The sequence below is a fragment of the Oncorhynchus tshawytscha genome, linkage group LG20 (assembly GCF_018296145.1).
Source record: "Oncorhynchus tshawytscha isolate Ot180627B linkage group LG20, Otsh_v2.0, whole genome shotgun sequence".
In the NCBI taxonomy this organism is placed as follows: domain Eukaryota; kingdom Metazoa; phylum Chordata; class Actinopteri; order Salmoniformes; family Salmonidae; genus Oncorhynchus; species Oncorhynchus tshawytscha.
In genome coordinates, this window is record NC_056448.1 from 14,093,674 (window position 1) to 14,120,695 (window position 27,022).

The 27,022-nt window shown below is 43.7% G+C and overlaps 1 protein-coding gene across 1 annotated transcript; it reads left to right on the plus strand.

Annotated features, from left to right (window-relative positions):
- The first annotated feature begins 3,649 nt into the window (after positions 1–3,649).
- On the plus strand, positions 3,650–26,811 carry LOC112219423 (protein phosphatase PTC7 homolog). Its single transcript, XM_024380650.2, has 6 exons — positions 3,650–4,830; positions 20,162–20,341; positions 21,743–21,941; positions 23,304–23,427; positions 23,543–23,672; positions 23,834–26,811. Exons 1-6 carry the CDS (start codon positions 4,629–4,631, stop codon positions 23,890–23,892), a joined length of 894 nt encoding a protein of 297 aa, XP_024236418.1. The 5' UTR covers positions 3,650–4,628; the 3' UTR covers positions 23,893–26,811.
- The last annotated feature ends 211 nt before the right edge of the window (positions 26,812–27,022 follow it).

Sequence of the window (27,022 nt, forward strand, 5' to 3'; positions counted from 1 at the left end):
CATTACTTTAAGACATGAAGATCAGTCAATCTGGAAAAAAAAAACAAGAAGGAGAGTGATGGAGTGCTGCATCAGATGACCTTGCCTCTACAATCACCCAACCTCAACCCAATTGAGATGGTTTGGGATAAGTTGGACCGCAGAGTGAAGGAAAAGCAGCCAACAAGTGCTCAGCATATGTGGGAACTCCTTCAAGACTGTTGGAAAAGCATTCCTGATGAAGCTGATTGAGAGAATGCCAAGAGTGTGCAAAGTTCTGGGATTCTTCCGATGGCATTGAGGAGAACACCACATCAGTCACTGGCTTTATCAATAAGTACACCGAGGACGTCATCCCCACAGTGACTGTACGTACATACCCCAACCAGAAGCCATGGATTACAGGCAACATTCGCACTGTGCTAAAGGGTAGAGCTGCCGCTTTCAAGGTGCGGGACTCTAACCCGGATGTTTACAAGAAATCCTGCTATGCCCTGCGATGAACCATCAAACAGGCAAAGCATCAATACAGGGCTAAGATTGAATCATACTACACCGGCTCCGACGCTCGTCTTATGTGGCAGGGCTTGCGAACCATTACAGAATACAAAGGGATGTACAGCCATGAGCTGCCCAGTGAAACAAGCCTACCAGACGAGCTAAATCACTTCTATGCTCGCTTCGAGGCAAGCAACACTGAGGCATGCATGAGAGCGTCAGCTGTTCCAGACGATTGTGTGATCACGCTCTCCGTAGCCGACGTGAGTAAAACCTTTAGACAGGTCAACATTCACAAGGCTGCAGGGCCAGACGGATTACCACTTGTGCTCCGGGCATGTGCTGACCAACTGGCAGGTGTCTTCCCTGACATTTTCAACATGTCCCTGATTGAGTCTGTAATACCAACATGTTTCAAGCAGACCACCATAGTCCCTGTGCCCAAGAACACAAAGACAACCTGCCTAAATGACTACAGACCTGTAGCACTCAAATCCATAGCCATAAAGTGCTTTGAAAGGCTGGCAATGGCTCACATCAACACCATTATCCCAGAAACCCTAGACCCACTCCAATTTGCATATTGCCCAAACAGATCCACAGATGATGCAATCTCTATGGCACTCCACTCTGCCCTTTCCGACCTGGACAAAAGGAACACTTATGTGAGAATGCTATTCATTGACTACAGCTCAGCGTTCAACACCATAGTACCCTCAAAGCTCATCACTAAGCTAAGGATCCTGGGACTAAACACCTCCCTCTGCAACTGTATCCTGGACTTCCGGATGGGCCGCCCCCAGGTGGTGAGGTTAGATAACAACACATCTGCTACGCTGATCCTCAACACTGGAACCCCCAGGGGTGAGTGCTCAGTCCCCTCCTGTACTCCCTGTTCACCCACGACTGCATGGCCAGGCACGACTCCAACACCATCATTTAGTTTGCAGACAACACAACAGTGGTAAGCCTGATCACCGACAACGACAAGACAGCCTATAGGGAGGAGGTCAGAGACCTGGCCGGATGGTGCCAGAATAACAGCCCATCCCTCAATGTAACCAAGACTAAGGAGATGATTGTGGACTACAGGAAAAGGAGGACCGAGCACACCCCCATTCTCATCGACGGGGCTGTAGTGGAGCAGGTTGAGAGCTTCAAGGTCCTTGGTGTCCACATCACCAACAAACTAGAAGGGTCCAAACACACCAAGACAGTGAAGAGGGCACGACAAAGCCTATTCCCCCTCAGGAAACTAAAAAGATTTGGCATGGTTCCTGAGATCCTCAAAGGGTTCTACAGCTGCAACTTCGAGAGCATCCTGACTAGTTGCATCACTGCCTGGTACGGCAATTGCTCGGCCTCCAACCGCAAGGCATTACAGAGGGTAGTGGGTACGGCCCAGCACATCACTAGGGCTAAGCTGCCTGCCATCCAGGACCTCTACACCAGGCGGTGTCAGAGGAAGGCCCTAAAAATTGTCAAAGACCCCAGCCACCCCAGTTATAGACGGTTCTCTCTACTACCGCATGGCAAGCGGTACCGGAGTGCCAAGTCTAGGAAAAAAAGGCTTCTCAACAGTTGCCATAAGACTCCTGAACAGGTAATTAAATGGCTACCTGGACTATTTGCATTGTGTGCCCACCCCCCAACCCCTCTTTTATACTGCTGCTACTCTCTGTTTATCATACATGCATAGTCACTTTAACTTTACATTCATGTACATATGTACATGCTACCTCAATTGGCCCCACCAGCCAGTGCTCCCACACATTGGCTAACCGGACTATCTGCATTGTGTCCCGCCACCCGCCAACCCCTCTTTACGCTACTGCTACTCTCTGTTCATCATATATGCATAGTAACTTTAATCATATTTACATGTACATACTACCTCAATCAGTCTGACTAACCGGTGTCTGTATGTAGCCTTGCCACTTTTATAGCCTTGCTACTGTTTTTCACTGTCTTTCTACTGTTATTTTTATTTATTTACTTACATATTGTTCACCTAATACCTTTTTTGTACCATTGGTTAGAGCCTGTAAGTAAGCATTTCACTGTAATACCTGTTGTATTCGGCGCACGTGACAAATAAACTTTGATTTGAAGTTGTCATGAAAGCAAAATGTGGCTACTTTATAGAATCTGAAATATATTTGGATTTGTTTAACACTTTTTGGGTTACAACATGATTCCATATGGTATTTCATAGTTTTGATGTCTTCACTGTTATTCTACAATGTAGAAAATAGTCAAAATAAAGAAAAACCCGTGAATGAGTTTGTGTGTCCAAACTTTTGACTGGTAGCTCTCTGTTCACAACGTTCACATCAGCAAACTTCTATAAACGCAACAAGGAAAGTGTTGGACCCATGTTTCATGAGCTGAAATAAAATACATTTCACAGAAAAAGATGAAGACATGTTTCCTGATGTGAACATTGTGAACAGAGTGCCCCCATGGTAGTGGTGGGGTTATGGTATGGGAAGGCATAAGCTACTGACAACGAACACAATTGCAATTTTATTGATGCCAATTTGAAGCAACAGAAATACTGTGATGAGATCCTAAGGCGCCATTGTTGTGCCATTCATCCGCCGCCATCACCTCATGTTTCAGCATGATAATGCACAGCCCCATGTCACAAGGATCTGTACACAATTCCTGAAAGCTGAAAATGTTCCAGTTCTTCCATGGCCTGTATAATCACCAGACACGTCACCCATTGACCATGTTTGGGATGCTCTGGATCGACGTGTACAAAACACAGGCCACAACCAACAGCCTGATTAACTCTATGTGAAGGAGATGTGTTGCGCTGCATGAGGCAAATGGTGGTCACACCAGATACCGACTGGTTGTCTAATCTACGCCCCTACCTTTTTTTTAGGTTATCTGTGACCTATAGATGCATATCTGTATTCCCAGTCATGTGAAATCCATAGATTAGGGCCTAATGAATGTATTTCAATTTCCTTTGAACTGTAACTCTGTCATTAATTTTCACGTTTTGACAAATAGATCTTATTCGTGCATCTAACTGACTGATCTCTCCTTGAATGATAACAAATACTTTATTGAAGAATCCCTATTGTTGACCAATCAACAACGAAGGGGCGTAGACTTCGGCTCGAACATCGCTTGCCTCCAGAAAAATGTTCCTGTTCCCGAACAGCGGGGAAAAAACTCACCGAAGTCCAAAACATCGTTATAATATATGCACAAACTCTACGAACTGTTTCGGCTGGGAAACATGCGGACGACTTCAAGCGTCGGGGGCACAATGAGGTTTTCCTCGAAGAGGGCGAAGAAGTTTAGCTCGCTCGGGAGCGCGGCGCTGGCTTTCCCGTTGTAATCCGTATGGAGTCCCTGCCTCATAGCCTACGTCTTGTATTTGAGCCTTTGAATTGCGACTCCACCTTGTCCCTGTTTTTCCTCTTTGATTGCTGGAGGTCGCAACTGGTCTGTTTGTAGGCTACACATCCATTTCCCAGTCTCCTTGCCATGATTAAATGCAGTGGTTCACGCTTTCAGTTTTGCACGAATGCTGCCATCTATCCAGGTCATACATAAAGTCGCTTGAAATGTGCCTTTCGTCTAATTAGGCAAGGAGTTCAAGGATGGCTTTGTTTTGCAATCCAAACTACTCTGCGCACGAAGCACTGATGTAGCCTTTATCAGAGGGTCTGAACTCCCGGTGTTCCTGACAAGTAAATAAAGCGCAACTCTCTTAAAATGGATTTGCTGCGGAGAGCAGGGAGAGCCTGCATTTGCGTGCGCATTAGTTGTGACGTCGGGCAAACGAATCACAAGACTGGAGGACCAGTATTGAGCTGTGTTTCGGGTGTATTTGTGTGTGACTGTGGAAACATGTCGGCAAGGATGGTGCACACCGGAGGACCCGTGTCAATGAAATCCACCAAAACTTAAAGAGCCAGTGCAAATTGTGCAATTTCACCCTATAAAGAATTGGACAAACGCCGGCGACCAGTTTTACGATTGTATTATCGGTCTACTGACTCGTGCGTTTTATTCAGTGGCAGAATTATCCAAAACGAATGTTGGAAGAATAGTCTCCAAAAGTAGACACGGGACGTCGAAAGTGGAGAGAAGGTCTCGGCAGGTAGAGACGGCCGCTCGCTCTTGGAATGTTATCCGTACTCTCCTATGGCAGACTGGTTGCGAGGGCTGTCCTTGGCGGACTCTCTCAAACTGATGGTCGGGACTACAGTCTGGTCACCGCTAGCTGCGGGTTTGGGAAAGACTTTCGTAAGGGGATCTTGAAGAAAGGGATGTGTTACGGGGATGACGCTTGTTTCATTGCCCGGCATAGGTCCGCTGATGTATTGGGTAAGTATTTTAATACTCCGTTTATCTGTTTGGTGAAGACACCGTTGAAGTAGCCAAGCAGTCGTGGATGTTAACAAAAGACACTTCAATATGCTAAGTTTTTGGGGGGTGTAATAGCATTTTTCAGATTTGACCTTCATGTAGCCTAGCACATGTCACCCACAGTCATGTCACGAAAACAAAAGGGGGTATCCCCTACCCTTTTCCGGACTGAACCTCTGTCTTAAGTTGGCCCCGTTTTACAATACTTCTACGGTACAGCTGTGGTTTGTAGGACTATACGCGACCGAGAAACATTGCGGCGCCTGGACTTGCCAAACATGTATACTTTGTTGAAGAAAAAAAATGTATACTTTGTTGAGTAATTGTAACGACCTTTCACCTAGAAGTCTGGAAAAGCCCCCCCATTGCTACTAGTGGCGATAATGTGAACATGTAGGCTACATAAAGTAATACTATGTATACACCATCTATTTTATCAGCGTGACAAAATGTGGATGTTGAATTTAGAAATAGTGTAACATTTGCTACTAATTGTTCGGATATTCGATGCACATAACAATTGGATCGTTGCGCAAGCGTTACACTAAAGGTATTATTATGCTAATATGACAATTTCAGGAGAAGTGAATATATCTTAATATTCATTAGCTATCAGTTGTTGTGGATTTTACAAGTATTTCACGAACGCTTAGGGGGAACTGTCCCGTGCTTTTTAAAGGTCAGAACGGTTGAGCATGGAGGCAGCCATGTTGCCAGGACAATTTCACGTTTCGTGCTCCATTCACAACCAAGTGGGAAGTTGGTAATTACCGGATGGAGGCATTCACGTGCTTTGAACTCGTTGAGAACGCCGATTGGCTAATGGCCAACAAGCTGTGTCAACCATAAACTAAAAGTACAGCTATCATGCTCCCTCTGGGCACAGTTCGTTAATTCAACATTGGTTCAACGTAATTTGATTTAAATGACGCGGAAACAACGTTGTTTCAACCAGTGTGTGGCAAGTGGTTTTGGAAACAAATTATAGTGTTCAAAAACCACATTAATAGAGATTTTTATAAATAATGTTTTGTTGTATTTAACTGCCGAAAAGGTTGTTATCAAGGTCATTAGTAGGTGAGATCAGCATGTGGAAGGAGTCACAGCTCAGGGATGATAGTTTCCCACTAGTAATTACCAGTTGGAGGGGCATTCAAGTGGATTTTTTCCAGTCGTACATGGGTAAATACCACCTTCCCATTTGGTTATGAACACAGCTTCATAGATGCATGGGGAAGTGCATTTGTCCTTACATCAACCACCATATGCGTTGTCATTTTACCAATTCATTCATTGGAACAAAAGTGTCTATTTGAAACCCATTGAAATTAAATCACGAGAATGCAAGGCATGTGCACAATGGTAAGAATGGACAAATATCAACCAACACTTAATTTGAGAAGATTAGGCATATGCTTCTCGGTGTTGAGCCTTTTGTTACTTGCAGAAAAACACATGCCACGTGGTTGAGCTGGGGGGGATGAACAACTAACTGGCAGTTTTATGGATGACATTTATATCTCTAACACTCTTATTGTACATCATTGAATAGAGTTGGGTTTAGGCTAATTCGTCTTAGCTTGGTTTAAAGATGCACAAATCACTCTGCCATTTCCTGGTTGCTAAAATTCTAGTAGTTCGCCTAGTTTCAGTTTGTGACAAAACATGTATAGTTTAGAGAATCATTGTACCATATAAAAACCGCTGTGAAATATATATTTAACAAAACCAAACATTCTGTATTTTCAGCTGTTTAAAAAAAATAAAAGAACAGATCTACCGCTTCTTAGACTTGCTTTCAATGAGAATGACAAATATATAACTCACATTTCTATGTGAATTGTCGGGTCAACCAAAAAGTTACATATTGCCGCTTTAAGTTGCCCTGTTTTGATAAGATGTAGGCCTAACCAATGTTTTCTCAAAAAAAATCCGTTACTGAGCAAATTTCAGGTCTGCTGAACGCAAACTTGAATGTTGTGAAAATCCTGTGCAATTTACGACGTGTGTTTCCTGTGAACACTGAGGCTGTTCCTGCTTTAATTTACTGTTTTAAGTGGCCAAGTAGGCTACTGTGGCTATTTGATCATAATGTAGGCCTACCAGAGTGGCCAAAAATAAAAACAATAGCCAAAATGCATTGCTTAACATGGAAATAGCTGTTCTATCATTCAGCATATAGTAGCAGCGTGGTGTGGTGTTCAATGTAGGCTTACATTCCATGAGCCCAGAACTACACGGCAGGACCTGGTCAATGACCTGAAGAGAGCTGGGACCACAGTCTCAAAGGAAACCATTAGTAACACACTACGCCGTAATGGATTAAAATCCTGCAGCGCACGCAAGGTCCCCCTGCTCAAGCCAGCGCATGTCCAGGCCCGTCTGAAGTTTGCCAATGACCATCTGGATGATCCAGAGGAGGAATGGGAGAAGTTCATGTGGTCTGATGAGACAAAAATAGAGCTTTTTGGTCTAAACTCCACTCGCCGTGTTTGGAGGAAGAAGGATGATACAACCCCAAGAACACCATCCCAACCGTGAAGCATGGAGGTGGAAACATCATTCTTTGGGGATGCTTTTCTGCAAAGAGGACAGGATGACTGCACCGTATGGAGGGGAGAATGGATGGGGCCATGTATCGTGAGATCTTGGCCAACAACCTCCTTCCCTCAGTAAGAGCATTGAAGATGGGTCATGGCTGGGTCTCCCAGCATGACAACCCGAAACACACAGCCAGGGCAACTAAGGAGTGACTCCGTAAGAAGCATCTCAAGGTCCTGGAGTGGCCTAGCCAGTCTCCAGACCTGAACCCAATAGAAAATCTTTGGAGGGAGCTGGAAGTCCGTATTGCCCAACGGCAGCCCCGAAACCTGAAGGATCTGGAGAAGGTCTGTATAGAGGAGTGGGCCAAAATCCCTGCTGCAGTGTGTGCAAACCTGGTCAAGAACTACAGGAAACGTATGATCTCTGTAATTGCAAACAAAGGTTTCTGTACCAAATATTAAGTTCTGCTTTTACTTAAAAATCATACAATGTGATTTTCTGGATCACATTTTTTAGATTCTGTCTCTCATAGTTAGTGTACCTATGATAAAAAATTACAGACCTCTACATGCTTTGTAAGTAGGAGAACTTGCAAAATCAGCAGTGTATGAAATACTTGTTCTCCCCACTGTAAGTGTGGTATTTTTTATTTATTTTCGCGCCAGGGGAGTTCGCTCAGTAACGTCATTGGTTGATCGAGCCTGCTGTCTGATCAAAAACTTAATGGTGCCATGATTTGTAGGGAATTATTGTGGCCTTTGTGTTTCGTCGATTGCACAATCACATTAGTATAGAGTATATATAGTTGTCCTTGTTCAATAGAGCCAATGGACTTGACTCAACGATATTCCTACAGTGCGTTCTGCAAAGTATTCAGATCCCTTGACTTTACAGCCTTATATAAAATATTTTCTCCTCAATCTACACACAATACCCCATAATGGCAAAGCCATAACAGGATTGTGGAAATTTTTGCAAATGTATTATTTACATAAGTATTCAGACCCTTTGCTATGAGACTCAAAATTGAGCTCAGGTGCATCCTGTTTCCATTGATCATCTTTGAGATGTTTCTACAACTTGATTAGAGTCCATCTGTGGTAAATTGATTGGACATGATATGGAAAGGCACACACACCTGTCTATACAAGGTCCCGCAGTTGACAGTGCATGTCAGAGAAAAAAAACAAGCCATGAGGTCGAAGGAATTGTCCGGAGAGCTCAGAGAAAGGATTGTGTCGAGGCACAGATCTGGGGAAAGGTACCAAAAGATGTCTGCAGCATTGAAGGTCTTTAAGAACACGGTGGTCTCCATCATTCTTCAATGGAAGAAATTTAGAACCACCAAGACTCTTCCTAGAGCTGGCTGCCCGGCTAAACTGAGCAATTTGGGGAGAAGGTCCGTGGTCAGGGAGGTGACCAATAAACCGAGGATCACTCTGACAGAGCTCCAGAGTTCCTCTGTGGAGACTGGAGAACCTTCCAGGACAACAATCACTGCAGCACTCCACCAATCAGGCCTTTATGGTAGAGTGGCCAGACGGAAGCCACTCCTCAGTAAAAGACACATGACAACCCGCTTGGAGTTTTCCAAAAGGTACTTAAAGGACTCGCAGACCATGAGAAACAAGATTCTCTGGAATGATGAAACCAAGATTGAACACTTTGGCCTGAATGCAAAGCACCACTTCTGGAGGAAACTTTTCACCATCCCTATGGTGGTCCCTGCTAGGGCTGTGGTGGTCATGAGATTATGACAGCCGGTGATTGTCATTCAAATAACTGCTGGTTTATCTGTAATTTACCATTAATTAACAAACACTTTAAGCATCGCCGGCTTCCATGCATAGCCTACAAGACACTGATGAGGACCTTTGGAACATCTACATTTAAAAATAGTCTAATACATCCATTTTAATATAGTCTACACCATCACAATAAATCCATTTATTTTAGGCAGGTTTCCGAAGACCAGGAGAGCATATTCTGAGTCGTCCTTATGTTAGGCTCTAATCTGGCTATGCCATATCGCTGTGGGCTACACTAGTTCATTTAGCAGTTAGAATTTGCATATAATTCTTGTGGCATTATTTTAAATGATTGTATACTAAAAACAATACGATAGATCATAGCTGAATAAAATGGAAAGAATATTTTTCCCAAAACAATTTGAGTGCGCTCACATTCTGTGATGAGCGGTTAAGGAAGAAACAGGTCCTCCTATATGTTTGGTTTAGAGTTATTTATGCAACTTTAGATGTGATATAGCCTAAGTTTGTATGTTTGGATTTCTAATGCATTCTAAAGCTGCATAATGATTTGAAAAAGTCTAATGAAAGGGAAGCGCTCTGCTGTTTCTTTCGCTGGCTGCAAACACTTCATCAATCTCTCATTCACAATTTGACAAACACTTGATATGCCGCCACAGTATTCTCAGTTTAAACTGGTCTGTACATATAGCCTACTAATATACAGTACCAGTCAAACGTTTGGACACCTACTCATTCCAGGGGTTTTCTTTTCTTTTTACTTATTTTCTACATTGTCGAATAATAGTGTTGGCATCAACTATGAAATAACACACATGGAATCATGTAGTAACCAAAAAAGTGTTAAACAACTTAGTAGCCACCCTTTGCCTTGATGACAGCGTTGCACACTCTTGGCATTCTCTCAACCAGCTTCATGAGGTAGTCACCTGGAATGCATTTCAATTAACAGGTGAGCCTTGTCAAAAGTTAATTTGTGGAATTTTAGCCAATCACCTGTTGTGACAAGGTCCGGGTCGTATACAGAAGATAGCCCGATGGACCAAGTCCATATTACGACAAGAACAGCTCAAATAAGCAAAGAGAAACAACAGTCCATCATTACTTTAAGACATGAAGGTCAGTCAATACAGAAAATTAAGAACTTTGAAAGTTTCTTCAAGTGCAGTTGCAAAAACCATCAAGCACTATGATGAAACTGGCTCTCATGAGGACCTCAACAGGGAAGGATTACCCATATTTATCTCTGCTGCAGAGGATAAGTTCATTAGAGTTACCAGCCTCAGAAATTGTGGCTCAAATAAATGCTTCACAGAGTTCAAGTAACAGACACATCGCAACATTAACTGTTCATAGGAGACTGCATAAATCAGGCCTTCATAGTCAAATTGCTGTAAAGAAACCACTACTAAAGGAGACCAATAATAAGAAGAGACTTGCTTGTGCCAAGAAACACGAGATATGGACATTAGACTGGTGGAAATCTGTCATTTTGGTTTGATGAGTCCAAATTTATGGTTCCAACCACCTGGTCTTTGTGAGACGGAGAGTGGGTGAACGGATTATCTTGGCATGTGTGGTTCCCACCGTGAAGGATGGAGATGTAGGGGTGCTTTGCTTGTGACACTCTCAGTGATTTTATGTAGAAATCAAGGCACACTTAACCAGGAATGCTACCACAGCATTCTGCAGCGATACGCCACCCCATCTGGTGTGTGCTATCATTTGTTTTTCAACAGGACAATAACCCAAAACACACCTCCAGGCTGTGTAAGGGCTATTTGACCAAGAAGAAGAGTGGTGGCCTCCACCATCACCTGACCTCAACCCAATGGAGATGGTTGAGTTGGACCACAGTATGAAGTGCTCAGCATATGTGGGAACTCCTTCAAGACTGTTGAAAAACATTCCTCATGAAGCTGAGGAGAATGCCAAGAGTGTGCAAAGCTTTAAATGCAAAGGGTGGCTACTTTGATGAATCTGAAATATATTTTGATTTGTGTAGCACTTATGGTTACTACATGATTCCATGTGTTTTATTTAATAGATTGGATGTTTTCACCATTTACACACAATACCCCATAATGACATTTACACCCAATACCAAATAATGACGCTGCACATCTATTTTCAAGTCTCTCCAGAGATGTTCGATCGGGTTCAAGTCCGAGCTCTGGCTGGGCCACTCAAGGACATTCCGAGAGACTTGTCCCGAAGCCACTCCTGCGTTGTCTCGGCTGTGTGCTTAGGGTTCTTGTCCTGTTGGAAGGTGAACCTTCACCCCAGTCTGAGGTCCTGAGCGCTCTGGAGCAGGTTTTAATCAAGGATCTCTCTGTACTTTGCTTCTTTATCTTTACCTCGATCCTGATTCGACTCCTAGTCCCTACCTCTGAAAAACATCTCCACAGCATGACGCTGCCACCACCGAGCTTCACCGTAGGGATGGTGCCAGGTTTCCTCCAGATGTAACACTTAGCATTCAGGCCAAAGAGTTCTATCTTGGTTTCATCAGACCAGAGCATCTTGTTTTTCATGGTCTGAGATTTCTCGGTTTGGCTGGGCGGCCAGCTCTAGGAAGTCTTGAAGGTTCCAAACGTATTCCATTTTAAGAATGGAGGCCACTGTGTTCTTGGACCTTCAATGCTGCAGAAATGTTTTGGTACCCTTCCCCAGTTCTATGCCTCGAAACAATCCTGTCTTGGAGCTCTACGGACAATTCCTTTGACCTCGTGGCTTGGTTTCTGCTCTGACATGCACTGTCAACTGTGGGACCTTGTATACAGATGTGTGTGCCTTTCGAAATCATGTCCAATCAATTTAATTTATCACAGGTGGACTCCAATCAAGCTGTAGAAACATCTCGAGAATGATCAAAGGGTCTGAATACTTATGTAAATAAGGTATTTCAGTTTATTAATTATTTTTTGCTAAAATTTCTAATCCCGTTTTAGTTTTGTCATTATGGGGTATTGTGTGTAGATTTATGGGGATTTAAAAAAATTTTTAAACCAGTTTAGAATAAGGCTGTGTAACGTAACTGTGGAAAAAGTCAAGGGGTCTGAATACTTTCCCAGATGCACCGTATGGAAAGTTGAGAAATACATATAGGAGGCCTAGCCTATAGAAAGCTCAAGCGATCCTATTTTCATCAACTGTTTTCTCATGCAAGCAATTGCATATCCTATAGAAATGTTGTGCCACAGGATCACTTATTTTATTTCATGCATCAACCAGCGATGAGGAACTGGCTCTCGCTGCGCAATAGATTATCCTATTCCGCTCAAACTCTGAATGCCAGAGCTCTCGTGAATTGTTTGCGTTGATTTTCGATTTGATTGTCATTAATTTCAGAGTGATTAAAGGGACAATAGAGCGCAGAGCACTGGCCATGACCAACAGGCTGTTAGCAAGTTTGGTATTCTACTGAGGACCATCAGAGGCATCAGAGCACAGTTTTGGAGAAGCTTAGTTACCGTGACTCAACGGTCACATGGAATTTGAATCATGGAATCATGACTCTTGACTGCAGGTGTAGCGGTACTACGGTCACCGTAACAGCCCTAGTCACTGCAGACCCCATGGATCGTGTGTGTGAGAGAGACTATCAAAGTTTCAACGCACATATGGATAGAGGGGTGCTGAAAAGGAAGGCAAATGACAAACAAGTTGTTTTGCTGTGGGAAGTTGGCTAGCAATATAAGCTGTCTTTTAACACAAGGTGGTGTTGTTCAGTGTAAGTTCGTGATTGATTTTGCTATAATGAGGCTTGCTAGTACCGCTACTAGCCTAGATGAGCTAGCTAGCTTTGTTTACTATACCCAAAACGTACTATAGCCCAAAGTTATAGCTAACGTTAGCTAGCTTGCCTCAGTGCATTTCACTAGGAGCAAATCTAAAATGCTTTGACGAAGAGTAAATGCATGACTTTGGCTTTCTCATATTAGTCGTAGAGTAACTACCACTGTTTTGTAGCTAGCTAGCGTGTGTCTGGAGGTGTGTAATATTAACCATCATGCTGCTACAGTAGGAATACAAATGCTACACAATGATTGCCCATGAACTATTAACTTGGGGAGAAGCTAGGCAGAGGACACCGAATCCCCTTGCCTGCGTGTGTTGTTCGGGCCATAAGAACAAATTATCCCTCACACGATGGACAGTACGTTGGATACTGTTAGGCTCTAATTTTTCAGAGTAAATAACTCAGACTCTAGGGAAGCTTAACCAAGTTTAATTCTTCCCAAAGGGTCGTTACAGCTGCAATTCAGACAAAAAACATGTTCTTATCATCACAAGTGTATATACAGTTGAAGTCGGAAGTTTACATATACTTAGGTTGGAGTCATCATTTTGGCAAGTCGGTTAGGACATCTACTTTGTGCATGACGCAAGTAATTTTTCCAACAATTGTTTACAGATAGATTATTTCACTTATAATTCACTGTATCACAATTCCAGTGGGTCAGACGTTTATATACACCAAGTTGACTGTGCCTTTAAACAGCTTGGAAAATTCCAGAAAATGATGTCATGGCTTTAGACACTTCTAATAAGCTAATTGACATAATTTGAGTCAATTGGAGGTGTACCTGTGGATGTATTTCAAGGCCTATCTTCAACCTCCGTGCCTCTTTTCTTGACATCATGGGGAAATCAAAAGAAATCAGCCAAGAACTCAGAAAAACAATTGTAGAACTCCACAAGTTTGGCTCATCCTTAGGAGCAATTTCCAAACGCCTGAAGGTACCATGTTCATCTTTCCAAACCATAGTACGCAAGTATAAACACCATGGGATCACGCAGTCGTCATCCCGATCAGGAAGAAGACTCGTTCTGTCTTCTTCCTGAGCGGGATGAACGTACTTTGGTGCGAAACGTGCAAATCAATCCCAGAACAACAGCAAAGGACCTTGTGAAGATGCTGGAGGAAACCAGTACAAAGTATCTATATCCACAGTAAAACGAGTCATATATCGACATATCCTGAAAGGCCGCTAAGCAAGGAAGAAGCCACTGCTCCAAAACCGCCATGAAAAAGACAGACTACGGTTTGCAACTGCACATGGGGACAAAGATCGTACTTTTTGGATAAATTAAACAAAAATGGAACTGTTTGGTCATAATGACCATCGTTATGTTTGGAGGAAAAAGGGGGAGCCGAAGAACACCATCCCAACCGTGAAGCACAGGGGTGGCAGCATCATGTTGTGGGGGTGCTTTGCTGCAGGAGGGACTGGTGCACTTCACAGAATAAGATGGCATCATGAGGAGGAAAATGATGTGGATATATTGAAGCAACATCTCAAGACATCAGTCAGGAAGTTAAAGCTTGGTCGCAAATGGGTCTTCCAAATGGACAATGACCCCAAGCATACTTCCAAAGTATTGCAAGGTGGCATAACGACAACAAAGTCAAGGTACTGGTGGCCATCACAAAGCCCTGACCTCAATCCTATAGACATTTTGTGGGCAGAACTGAAAAAGCCTGTGCGAGCAAGGAGGCCTTACAAACCTGACTCAGTTACACCAGCTCTGTCAGGAGGAATGGGCCAAAATTCACCCAACATATTGTGGGAAGCTTGTGGAAGGCTACCTGAAACATGTGACCCAAGTTAAACAATTTAAAGGCAATGCTACCAAATACTAATTGAGTGTATGTAAACTTCTGACCCACTGGGAATGTGACGAAATAAATAAAAGTTGAAATAAATCATTCTCTCCTATTATTCTGACATTTCACAATCTTAATAAAGTGGTGATCCTCAAATTTATTAGAAATACAGTGTAGACATTGTTAATGTTGTAAAATGACTATTGTAGCTGGAAACAGACGACTCACGAGTCCTCAACTGTCAGTTTCATTAAATAGTACCCACGGCAGAGGAAGATTGGGGAAAAAGTGTTATGGACAGGCGGATATAAGTTTGAGGTGTTCGGGTCCTAAAGAAGAACATTCGTGAGACGCAGAAAAAAATTAAGATTCTGGAGGAGTGCTTGATGCCATCTGTCAAGCATGGTGGAGGCAATGTGATGGTCTGGGGGTGCTTTGATGGTGGTAAAGTGGGAGATTTGTACAGGGTCAAATTGATCTTGACGAAGGAAGGCTATCCCTCCATTTTGCAATGCCAATAGCCTGTGGACGCCTCTTAATTGGAGCCAATTTCCTCCTACAACAGGACAGTGACCCAAAGCACAGCTCCAAACTATGCAATAACTATTTCGGGAAGATGCAGTCAGCTGGTATTCTGTCTATAATGGGGTGGCCAGCACAGTCACCGGATCTCAACCCTATTGAGCTGTTGTGGGAGCAGCTTGACCGTATGGTACTTAAGAAGTGCCCATCAAGCCAATCCAACTTGTGGGAGGTGCTTCAGGAAGCATGGGGTGAAATCTCTTCTCATTACCCCAACAAATTGACAACTAGAATGCCAAAGGTTTGCAAGGCTGTAATTGCTGCAAATGGAGGATTCTTTGACGATAGCAAAGTTTGAAGGACACTATTATTTAAATTTAAAAGAACATTATTTATAACCTTGTCAACGTCTTGACTATATTTCCTATTCATTTTTCACGGAAAACAAGGACATTTCTAAGTGATCCCAAACTTTTGAACGGTAGTGTATATGTCATACATTACTGTTCCTTCATACTGCTGTGTAAACTCACCTCGGTTTCCGGAGCAAATAAACTGTCTTGAATACAAGCCATGTCTACTTATTTGCTACATTGACTGACTAATCGGTTTTATTTTAAACATTTTGTTTTAGCAATAAGATTGTATCTAGTTACTTCCAAATACATTTAACGAATATCACAATGAATTGATCCAGAAGTTGAAGTCACCACTTTATTGGTTTCTGATGCAGCTGGAATCATTTAGTCACTTGTCAGTACACTTGTAAAACATAATGTATAAAACATTTGATTAAACTCCATATGTAAAAGATCGAACAATATCTATACTACAATGCAGTTGTGATCATATTAAACATTCTATATTATACTACAACATCAATCAAACTGTTCCAGGCAGGGTCCTGAATGTTCTTCTGCTAGTGAACTCTGTCTTGTGTTGGGCAATGGCAGCTGGTCTGGCAGAAATTCATGAGCTCCATGATTCATAAGCTCCATGACACTTTGGCTCTTGCCAGCCTCGCGCAGTTTTTTTCCCCCCCTCTTCCGCGTCAGATGATCTTTAGCTTGTTCCCAGCTGAAAGCTTTCATCCAATGGTTCTACAGGATCTGTACTACTAAAGCTGGTGTCAGCAGCAGGATTAGTCTGCAGGACAATATTTTACTATCCCCATCAATACACACTCAAACAAGGTACTATATCCCACCCATCCCCCTCGTGTCAATAGATCATGCGTACTAACTAGAGGTTGACCGATTTAATCAGAATGGCTGATTTAATTAGGGCCGATTTTCAAGTTTTCATAACAATCGGAAATCGGTATTTTTGGGCGCCATTTAAAAAAATATTATTAATTTTTTTAACACCTTTTATTTCATCTTTATTTAACTAGGCAAGTCAGTTAAGAACACATTCTTATTTTCAATGACTGCTTAGGAACGGTGGGTTAACTGCCTCATTCAGGGGCAGAAAGACAGACTTTCACCTTGTCAGCTCAGGGGATCTAATCTTGCAAACTTACAGTTAACTAGTCCTACGCAATAATGACCTGCCTTCTCCATACTATAATATATTCCCTGTGAATCTGGTGATGTTCAGAGAAATTATACTGAACAAAAATATAAATGCAACATGCAACAATTTCATTGATTTTACGGAGTTACAGTTCATATGAGGAAATCAGTCAGTTAATCCATGGATTTCACATGACTGGGAATACAGATATGCATTTGTTGGTCATGGATACCTCTGTAATTTATGCCTGCCCGTATCATAACCTCACCGCCACAATGGGGGCACTCTGTTCACAACCTTGACTTCAGCAAACCGCTCGCCCACACAACGCCATACATGTGGTCTGCGATTTTGAGGCCGGTTGGACGTACTGCCAAATTCTTTAAAACAACGTTGGAGGTGGATTATGGTAAAGAAATTAACATTCAATTCTCTGGCAACCGCTCTGGTGGACATTCCTGCAGTCATGACAATGGCACACTCCCTCAACTTGAGATCTGTGGCATTGTGTGTGTGTGTGTGTGAGACAAAACTGCACATTTTAGTGGCCTTCTATTGTCCCCGTCACAAGGTGCACCTGTGTAATGATCATGCTGTTTAATCTGTTTCTTAATATCCCACACCTGTCAGGTGGATGAATTATCTTGGCTAATGAGAAATGCTCACTAACAGATGTAAACACATTTGTGCACAAATTGAGAAAAATAAGCTTTGTGTATGACATTTCTGTCATCTTTTATTTCAGCTCATGAAACATGGGACCAACACTTTACATGTCGCATTTATATATATTTTTCAGTATATGAAAGTGTGTTTTAGGCACCAACAAACAGCGTTGCATAGCTAGCAGAGGGGGCTCTCCTTGTATGGGCCCTCACTGTGGAATCTTGAATTTATGTTTGTATGGAGTAGTTGGCTGGATGTCCTTTTTTTCCCTGGAAACCTGTCCTCTGGTACTGGGCTCTCTGTGAAGGAGAGAGAGCGAGAGGGAGGTAGGGAGGGGGAAGCTTATCGAAGTATGCAGTGTGTGTTCATGGCTTCTCTCTTCTTCTCTGCCCTCACCCTCCTTTTACCTAAGGTCTTCCACCCTGCAGCACTGCAAAGAAAGTGAATCTTTGTGAAATATTATTCTCACCTTCTCTCTCCTCTGACTGAGTCAGCTCGACAAAGACTGAAGGTTTTGTTATTGAGCAGCAGACCAAGCCCATCTGAGGGAGAACAGGGCCCAGTAGAACTGGTCTTTTGGGGCTGTGCAGGGAGGAGTGACGAAACTGCAGTGTGCACTGATGCCAGGCCCCTTCTGTCAGTCTGTGTGGCTCATTTGACCCAGTCTCCAGATTGATACTGATGTAACAACAGACCTGAGACCAGCCAAGTTCAAAGGTCAACAGTGTCCGTCATGCTGCCAAATCCCCAAATTACTCTTAAGCACTGAAGCTAAGTAGACCACAAGACGTATCACTATTAACCTACTCCATGGTGCTTATCAGACTGTCTCTCAGGCTCAGGGAGGGGCAGAGTAGGCTCCCAGGAAGAGGATGTGGTGTCCATGGAGGCCCTTACCCTGGTAGCAGCACTGGCTGTTATGGGAAACCACATTGTGTGGTTAATTGTATCGTGAGGCTCCAAGGTGTGTGGGCACCGGTCATACCTCCACCTTGTGGCCTACATTGAGAATGTTGTTGCAGCCCTGAATATTGCCTCATGGGCTACAACCAGTTTAAAAGGGAGAGTCTTAGGGATGTTATTTTCCGAGTCATTTTGTTTTTGTGTACTGTGTTCTAGAGATGCTTAACCGGCAGGTCACATGGCTGTAAATCAAGGCAGGGGCCCCTGAGTTCTCCTTTTAGGCCAATTTTAATCAAGTGGCTTAATTCTATTTATTTATATTGTCAGTCTCGTACCTTTTGGGCCGTCAGTAGTGATGGCTTGTTGCTATGTACCATTGCTTGGTGTTTAAGGATCGGCTATTTCTCTTTTTTTGCTGTAGTTGAGGGTTGACACAGACTGTGCTGAGAGAGAGAACCCCTTTTGTGCAGGGTTTATGGAGTGGACAACGTTGGTGTTATTACAGCTTTGATAGTATAAAATGACTAGGGCAATACTGTTACTGTGGAATTGCATACAGCGTACTTTCTCTGTCCATTGCCGTTGTAATATACTGGGAAGCCAAAATGTTCCCAAACTGGAGATTTAAATGATGGAGAATCCTGCTGGTTTAGAGACCCCACCACTCGCCATTGTACAGAACTAGTTCCTGTCTGCTTGTCTCAAAAGGACTGTTTGAAATGCACCAATTTAAGATTAGAATTTTGATTACAACATGCGCTTAGGCTCTAGTTTTTTCAGTTAAGAATTTACTCCAGGCAGACAATGTAGTGTATAGCCTATAGGCCTAGTGTTTACATTTGTTTGTATTTTACCCCCTTTACACTTTTTGATCTTCACTCATCGCTGCAACTCCCCAAAGGTGCTCGGGAGAGGCGAAGGTGGAGTCATGCATCCTCCGAAACGTGACCCGCCTAACCGCCCTCCTTAACACCCGCCGGCTTAACCGGGAAGCCAGCTGCACCAATGTGTCGGAGGAAACCCTGTTCAACTGGCAATGAGCCAGGTAAAGCCTGCCCCCCCCCCAGACAAACCCTCCTCTAACCCGAACGACACTGGGCCAATTGTGCGCTGTCCTATGGGACTCGCGGCCGGTTGTGGCACAGCCCGGGAATAAACCCGGGTCTGTAGGTATGCTGTGATGCAGTGCCATAGGCCCCTCGGGAGGCCCTAGGCCTAGCGTTTCAATTAGAAGTATTTTTTTAACGTAGAAATTCGGGTTCACATTCCGGACCGATCCGAGGTCCCTGTACTGAACTTTTTGGTACGAGTAAGTGTACTGTTACACCCATAGTGGTTAGCTATCTTGGAGGTATTTAGTGTTGTGTGCACTTAGTTAGCTGCCATCCCATAGACTACATTGCGTATGAAGTGTGACTGTCTCATTTGTGGATGTATGGAGAAAATGACCTTTAATTTTTTTGTCACTCCTGTTGGCTCCCCCACGTGGGGGTGCATGCTTTCTGATGTGCTCAAAGTTAAGTTGTTGGAAACTGACAAGCATTGCGATTCTACAAGGAGAAATAGTAGATTTGTCACTACCGGGTCGGCACACAGCACTTACCGCTTTTGTTCTAGCAAGAGAACGAACGGCCTCCCACTGTGATAAGTACCTATCGGCAGGGAGATTCTCGGTGTGTTTTAATGCTTTACTGTGGAATTGCCCATAACCATTCACTGTTCTGATACTTATACACTTATTTTTCTCTGTGTGTCTCAGGTGTGGCGGATGGTGTAGGTGGATGGAGGGACTACGGGGTGGACCCGTCCCAGTTCTCTGCCACCCTGATGAGGACATGTGAGCGACTGGTGAAGGAGGGCCGCTTCACCCCCAGCAGCCCTGTGGGCATCCTCACCTCTGGCTACTATGAGCTCCTACAAAACAAAGTACCCCTGCTTGGTGAGTACACATACTACATTCTCACTCACTCACAGGATAATGCATATGGGGGGGACAGGTGAGTAATACACACTAGAGGTTGAACGATTATTCGGCATGGCCGATTTCAAATTTTCATAACAATCGGTAATCTGGAAGTCTCATCGCGCACCAGCGACTCCTGTGGCGGGCCGGGCACAGTGCGCGCTAACCAAGGTTGCCAGGTGCACGGTGTTTCCTCCGACACATTGGTGCGGCTGGCTTCCGGGTTGGATGGCGCTGTGTTAAGAAGCAGTGCGGCTTGGTTGGGTTGTGTATCGGAGGACGCATGACTTTCAACCTTCGTCTCTCCTGAGCCCGTACGGGAGTTGTAGCGATGAGACAAGATAGTAGCTACTAAACAATTGGATACCACGGAATTGGGGAGAAAAAGGTAAAAAAAATATTAAAAAAAATAATAATAATATTAATAATAATTCAGTGTTGTAATTGACATTATTACAAATATATATAAAAATCGTCCGATTTTTAATCGGTCGACATCTAATACACACACAGTGTAATGCATGTGGAGGGACAGGACAGGCCAGGTGAGTAACACACACACTCCAACTAACACATGCCCGCTGAGCTGCACTATCAATCCATCCAAAAAGATCATTATAACAAAGCTTTCCTCCCTAATAATGTGGCCCTAATTAAAAAATTCTCTGCTCCCCAAGTAAAATAGAGTAAAGTTAAAGGTACTGTTGTTTTTTTTTTACTTCCCTGTGTTCTAATTCTAAAGGTGCTGGAGATCATTCTTTGATTATGAACTGGACCTTGGAACTGAAATGGTGCCGTCCTTCAGTCTGCCAGTTCCAAGGTCCAGTTCCACAGAGGTCATTGGAACAAACACCTAACCAAGTCTGTAGCCCCCCTCCTCAGTTACCATTTCAGAGCACCTAAAAGGTCAGTGGAAGGAACAGTTACTGACGCTGCTCACGGGTCCACATGTTTTTTAATGGCACTGGTGTGTAAAAACTTGACAGACTGAGGCCACATTTTTCAACTGAGACCACAGGCAAGGCTGCCTGCTCTGAGACACTACAGTCCACCAATTTACACGATGTTTGCCTATGAAAAGTGACCTGCTTCTTATTTTAGGATAGTGTGATAGCAGCTAAAGCCAAGGTCTGTGCTTGACCGTCCCTTCTGAAGGACAGTGGTAGATAGAAGCTGCATAGTGGGGACAGGGGAAGGACATCTGTTTTTAGTCTGTGCCAGACTGACTGGTCCAGCATGTGATCTCACACACCCCTTCCCTGCTGTACCGGATAACCCCACCTTTTTTTTTAATACAAGGAGAAATGGATATCAGGTGATGGCTAACCACCATATGTTAGTATATTCCCTCTCTTCTGCCCCTCTCCACTTCCCCAGGTAGCAGCACAGCATGTATTGTGGTCCTGGACCGAAGGAGCCACCAACTGCACACGTGTAATCTAGGGGACTCTGGTTTCCTGGTGGTGCGAGGGGGAGAGGTGGTGCACCGCTCCGATGAACAGCAGCACTACTTCAACACCCCTTTCCAGCTGTCCATCGCCCCCCCAGGGGCAGAGGGAGTGGTACTCAGTGACAGGTCAGTCTCCTCCACCTCCTTCTCTGACCCTCCACCTGGTCTCAAATTCCCATTCGTATTGAGAGAACTGGCTTTATGGCCCCGCCATAGACTTTAAAATGACTTAACACCAAATCAAAACTGTGTAGAATGTTATTCTGTTTCTTGACTGTGTCCAGCTTGCTAAAGCTAGACAGTCTGGAGAGCATTCGAAATTCCAACAACTATAGATAGTTTACTATTTTGGCCTAATTTTGATGGTGAGGAAAGATAACACATTTTCAGTGCAGTCCCCTGGGCCTCGTGGAAGACCGATTCCGTAACCCCCTGGGGGAAAAATGAGTTTGACCATCCCTGCTTTAGATGATATACCTGGAGCAAATTACAGGTTGTCATTGGAAGTAAGGTTAAAATCGTATCTAGAATTTCCCTTCTCGTCAGTTCACAGAAGGATTTGAAAGGAACGGTGGCTAGATAACGAATAAGCTTTGTCCTCATTCTGGGACTGTATTATTGGCTCAATAACAGCCATGTGACGCTGTGCCCTTGTTTAGTTAGTTTAGGCCAAACAACAGCCCACCCTCCAATAGCCCTCAAGCCATTTTCAGCCTGGCCTGGAGACCACGTGAGCTCCTAGGTGCTGGCAGGGTATGTTTTCCTTCTCTTTTTTTATTGAGGGGCCATGTGACAGCAACCAACCCCTTACTTCAGCTGTTCTGCCAACAGTGTGTAGTACCTGGGCCCATGCCAAACACGTGCGTGCACACACACATGCCAGTAGCAGACGGGGCGGACCCGCCAGACACCTTTCCGCGGGGCTTGTTCTTGTTCTCTGGAAAAATAGGGATTATTTTGAGCTCCTCCGTGTGTTTCTACATTTAAATGAGACCTTTATTGTTTTATATTGCAGTCCGCACTGCAAGATGTTCGGGCTCTCCTATAACGATCGCATTCACACGCAAACTTGCACAATGTTACTTTATGCTTCCATGCATACGTACTTCTCAGCAGACACACACTCTCACATGTTCACATTTGCACTCTGTCTTTCTGGTATGGAAGGGGTTTAATAAGGGGCAATTCCACAGTTTCAAGGGCAGAGGGTTACGTCCGGCTCCCCTACCCTGTCTAGGAGCCAGAGATCATGCTGGGCCTCGCGGGCGGGTGGGTGGGGCTGGAGCAGGGCAGGCTGCACTGTGTGCCAGGAGGAATCTGCTGTCTTATTACCCAGCCATTATATCCCTCTGAGGCACAGTCACCTTTTGACCAGATTCCTCCTGATCATGTTTGTGAGGATCATGTGTACTGTCTATCTGGTAGCAGCTCTCTGGTGCCCTCTGGCTGGCCCTAATTAATAGTGCTGTCCTGTGTTCTCCTCCCCAGCCCTGAGGCCGCTGATAGCGCCTCCTTCGATGTCCAGCTGGGTGACATCATCCTGACCGCCTCGGATGGCCTCTTCGACAACATGCCCGACTACATGATCCTGCAAGAGCTCAAAAAGCTCAAGGTAACCCGTCGCAGTGCCTCCTAGCTGCTTTCACACCTACCTAAATCTACACATTCACCTTAGTAAATACCTGCACACATTTCTTTGTCCTAATGCTAATGCTTGTATTTCTCAGAGCGCCAACTATGACAGCATCCAGCAGACGGCACAGAGCATTGCAAAGCAAGCACACGAACTGGCCTATGACCCCAACTACATGTCCCCTTTCGCTCAGTTTGCCTGTGACAATGGCCTGAATGTAAGAGGTACGTATCAGGTTCTTGGGAAGTCCTTTCTGTCCCTAAAAACACCTCCAGCTCCACTGTATTTTTATGCCCACCGTCAGCTTGCAGATTGGGTTATTCAAGGTTGACTTTGATCTCTGGAAAACTAATTGACACGTTCTCTTTTGTCCTGTGTCCTGCAGGGGGGAAGCCTGATGACATCACGGTGCTGCTGTCCATTGTGGCAGAATACACAGACTAAGTGTGTGTGATGCTTATTGGATCCGTTTACTTCCCGCCATTCAAGTCTTCCACCTGCCTCCTTCTCAAGTGCACTGGTTCCTGTCGGACGGACTGCAGCCCCCCCCCATATATCCCCTCACTGACCTTCCTATCTCACCACCACAACATGGAACACAAACTCCTCACCACAGAATGTAGCTCGATCTGTATTCTTCCATTTTGTTTTGGTACTGTATTAGTGAGAGGAGGCAGGCAGCTAAGACTTTCTCGTGTTAATCGTGATGCACACGGTGTAGAACAGCACACTGCTTTCTTCCCATTCTCCCATATCTTATTTCAAAACATCACTTAATTGGGACTGAGACCGAAGTGCAGTCCTGAATGCAGGGGGTTGCTTTTGCGGGGAGGGACACGATACGGGGATAGAGTTGGGCTTGGTCACCCTGAAACAAGCAGTGGTATTATAAGTAAAGTAAGCCATGGTTTGTGGTTGTTAGGGAGATTTGAATGTCTGTGTTGTAAATGTCGTAGCTGCGTGATGATCTGTTCCAAGGCTTCTATGTGTGTGGCTGGATACTAAGACTGGGGAATTGAGCGGGTTGTGTTGTTGTGGGTTTTAGAGAGGGTTGTGACTTGTAATAAGAAAGGATGTAGATACAGTATGAGTTTGGTGTTGTTGTCTTGGACTTGTATGAAGGGGTAGCTGGCCAGTACCATTTACTAGCGCCTCTAGCAGGGATTTCTCCAGAGTGCCACCTATAGGCTAGTCTGAAATGTCACCACATTGAGGTTACTGAAAAGTTCTGTCAGTGCACACAGCCGCATGGATTTGTAAATATTGTTTGTTGTGAAACAAGGCAGTGTGTCTTCACTTTGACGCTGATAAGGATGCAAAGGATGATCATTTTTGCTTTGTGACAGATGTGTACGAACGAGCATTCGCAATCTATAAAGGTAAATATTCTCAATCCCTCCCTTCCGTGGGCCGAAAGAACCACGACATTGACATGTTTGACCCGGTAGTAGTGTCAGAACTATGACAGCATGTCTGCGTGGCATGTCTTTGTCGACGTGTGTGCGTGCGTGTGTGTGCACTAAGTGGGTGTAGGTTCTTGTTTGAATGTCTTTGCTGTTGATACGTGTTAACTTGCAAAGCTAATGCTAGCATCTGGGAATGCTTTCAACCGTACCAATAGGGCAGGTATGAATTATATATATAAAAAACAAAGATTTATTTTTATAACTTTAATGTTATTAGTTTGAGAGCCATGATGTGACGGTTGAAATGTGTCATCCAACATATGGATTCGTCGTGTGATTCTTTTGTGACGCCTTATATAGCTCCATGGATGGTAAATATGAATCATACCATCTTACTACTCAGTAGGAATCATACCATCTTACTACTCAGTAGGAATCATATGTGGTCTGTGGTGGGTGTCATCTCTAAAAAATATTTTTTCTAGATTTGTTCTGTCTCCCAATAATGATTTACTTGCTGCTTTTATTTTGTCAGTTCAATGTGTTTGACTGTACATTATTTATATGAATGGTGTGTGCGCCATTTTGTTATTTTTGATCATCCTGTACTGGTCTTGGCATGCTGTTTGTTTTTCTGCATAATAGCAGAATACACACACCTCTCTTCATTGTTAGCCAGTGTTTGTTCTGTTATGATTATGAAGCCAGTGCACCAAAGAGGAGTATTCACTATCTTTTCCCCATTGATTTCATCTGGGTTTGGACTAAAACATGCACCAATACTGTAACATAAAATGTCTCTGTATTTTCACATTGAGAGCATATCTGTCAATCTGTTTGACAGGTAATCTGTCATTTTGCTTGTGGGGAATGATGCCCAGTTGTATTTTTGGTGCAAAACAGTCAGAAGACCACTAAGGTGTCTTTTTATTTGTGCCTAAAATGCAATGTGACCAGAACAGGGGCTTGGTTGTATTGGCATCTAGTTCTATGTGACAGGGAGTCTGTGAGCAACAAACTACAATGCAGGCTTTTGAATCCTTAAAGAAACCAAAGAAGGAGAGCCAAACTTCGCAAGCATGACCAGGGTACATTTTTTTTTTCTAATCTAAAACCTGCAGTCAGGCTAACATGGTGTAATGGAGACCAATTAAGTTGTCACTATTTATCATCTTGCGTATTTTTGCATAAAAATAATTTGAAAGAACATCACGCAACCATACAGGAAAGATCAATGGGTACAATTAAATGTACGTTTGTGTACTAAAATACTATTTCAATTTGGTTTAATGGTTTAATTTTCTGTAGCCTTTGACTTCATTTCATGAATATCGTCTGTCCTATGCATTCTGTATTTGCATGACAAGCGGTCTTTGTCCCAGCTATTTGAACTACTGGAATTTGCTTACCTGCTAAGGTGCCACTGTCGCTCACAGCTTGCCTCGCCTCCAAATGTCTGATCAACTCCCCTTAATTTAAAGGTTGTCCTTCAAACACTTAAAACATGCACCGACGTTCATTGGTCATTCTCATATTTCCAGTTTGCTCTTTCCGACAGTCTGTGGGGGTGCACTGTGTTAATGAATAATTACCTGATCTGATTTTGAGGGAGTCAACGTCTATGGTTTAAGGAGACACTGTGTTGAAGCAGGAAGGGCGATGCAGGTTGAAGTGCTTTTTATTGATAATGGTGAGCACCGATTCCGCCTTAACAAATAGATGTATCTTGTATGTCGCTCAATGTCAATTAAGTCCCTCTAATTCTGTCCACGCTCTTGACAGTTTTTCAATGGTGCTTCTGCTGTCAAGACGAGGTCTGTGTGTTTTTCTCTAAGCAATGTTTGTGGGTATGAAAGCTACATGTGTGTGCGCAGTGTAATAATGCAGGACTAGGTTCTGTAAATGTGTTTTCAAAGTTGCAAAAATATTTAAATAAAGAATATAGTATTTATACTAAGATGCATGCCTCTTGAGTTTTTGTGACTATGCATTGAGTAAAGCCTTTATCTGGAATTTCATCAAACCATCGCAAGACTGCATTTATCTTTTATCACATAATACCTCGTTTTTATACAGTATTGCTTTCCCCCTGTGTTATATGAAACAATATGCACAGCTGTTGATTGCAGCCTTCACTGTGATGGCATTGCCTCTGACACATTTCACTA

What these genes read in the sequence shown, in the direction of transcription:
- LOC112219423 (XM_024380650.2), top strand. Translation starts at nt 4,629, where the DNA reads ATGTTATCCGTACTCTCCTATGGCAGACTGGTTGCGAGGGCTGTCCTT. An exon ending in AAACAAAGTACCCCTGCTTG is followed by an intron (nt 20,342 to 21,742) that starts GTGAGTACACAT and finishes CCACTTCCCCAG; the next exon opens with GTAGCAGCACAGCATGTATT. An exon ending in AAGAGCTCAAAAAGCTCAAG is followed by an intron (nt 23,428 to 23,542) that starts GTAACCCGTCGC and finishes TGTATTTCTCAG; the next exon opens with AGCGCCAACTATGACAGCAT.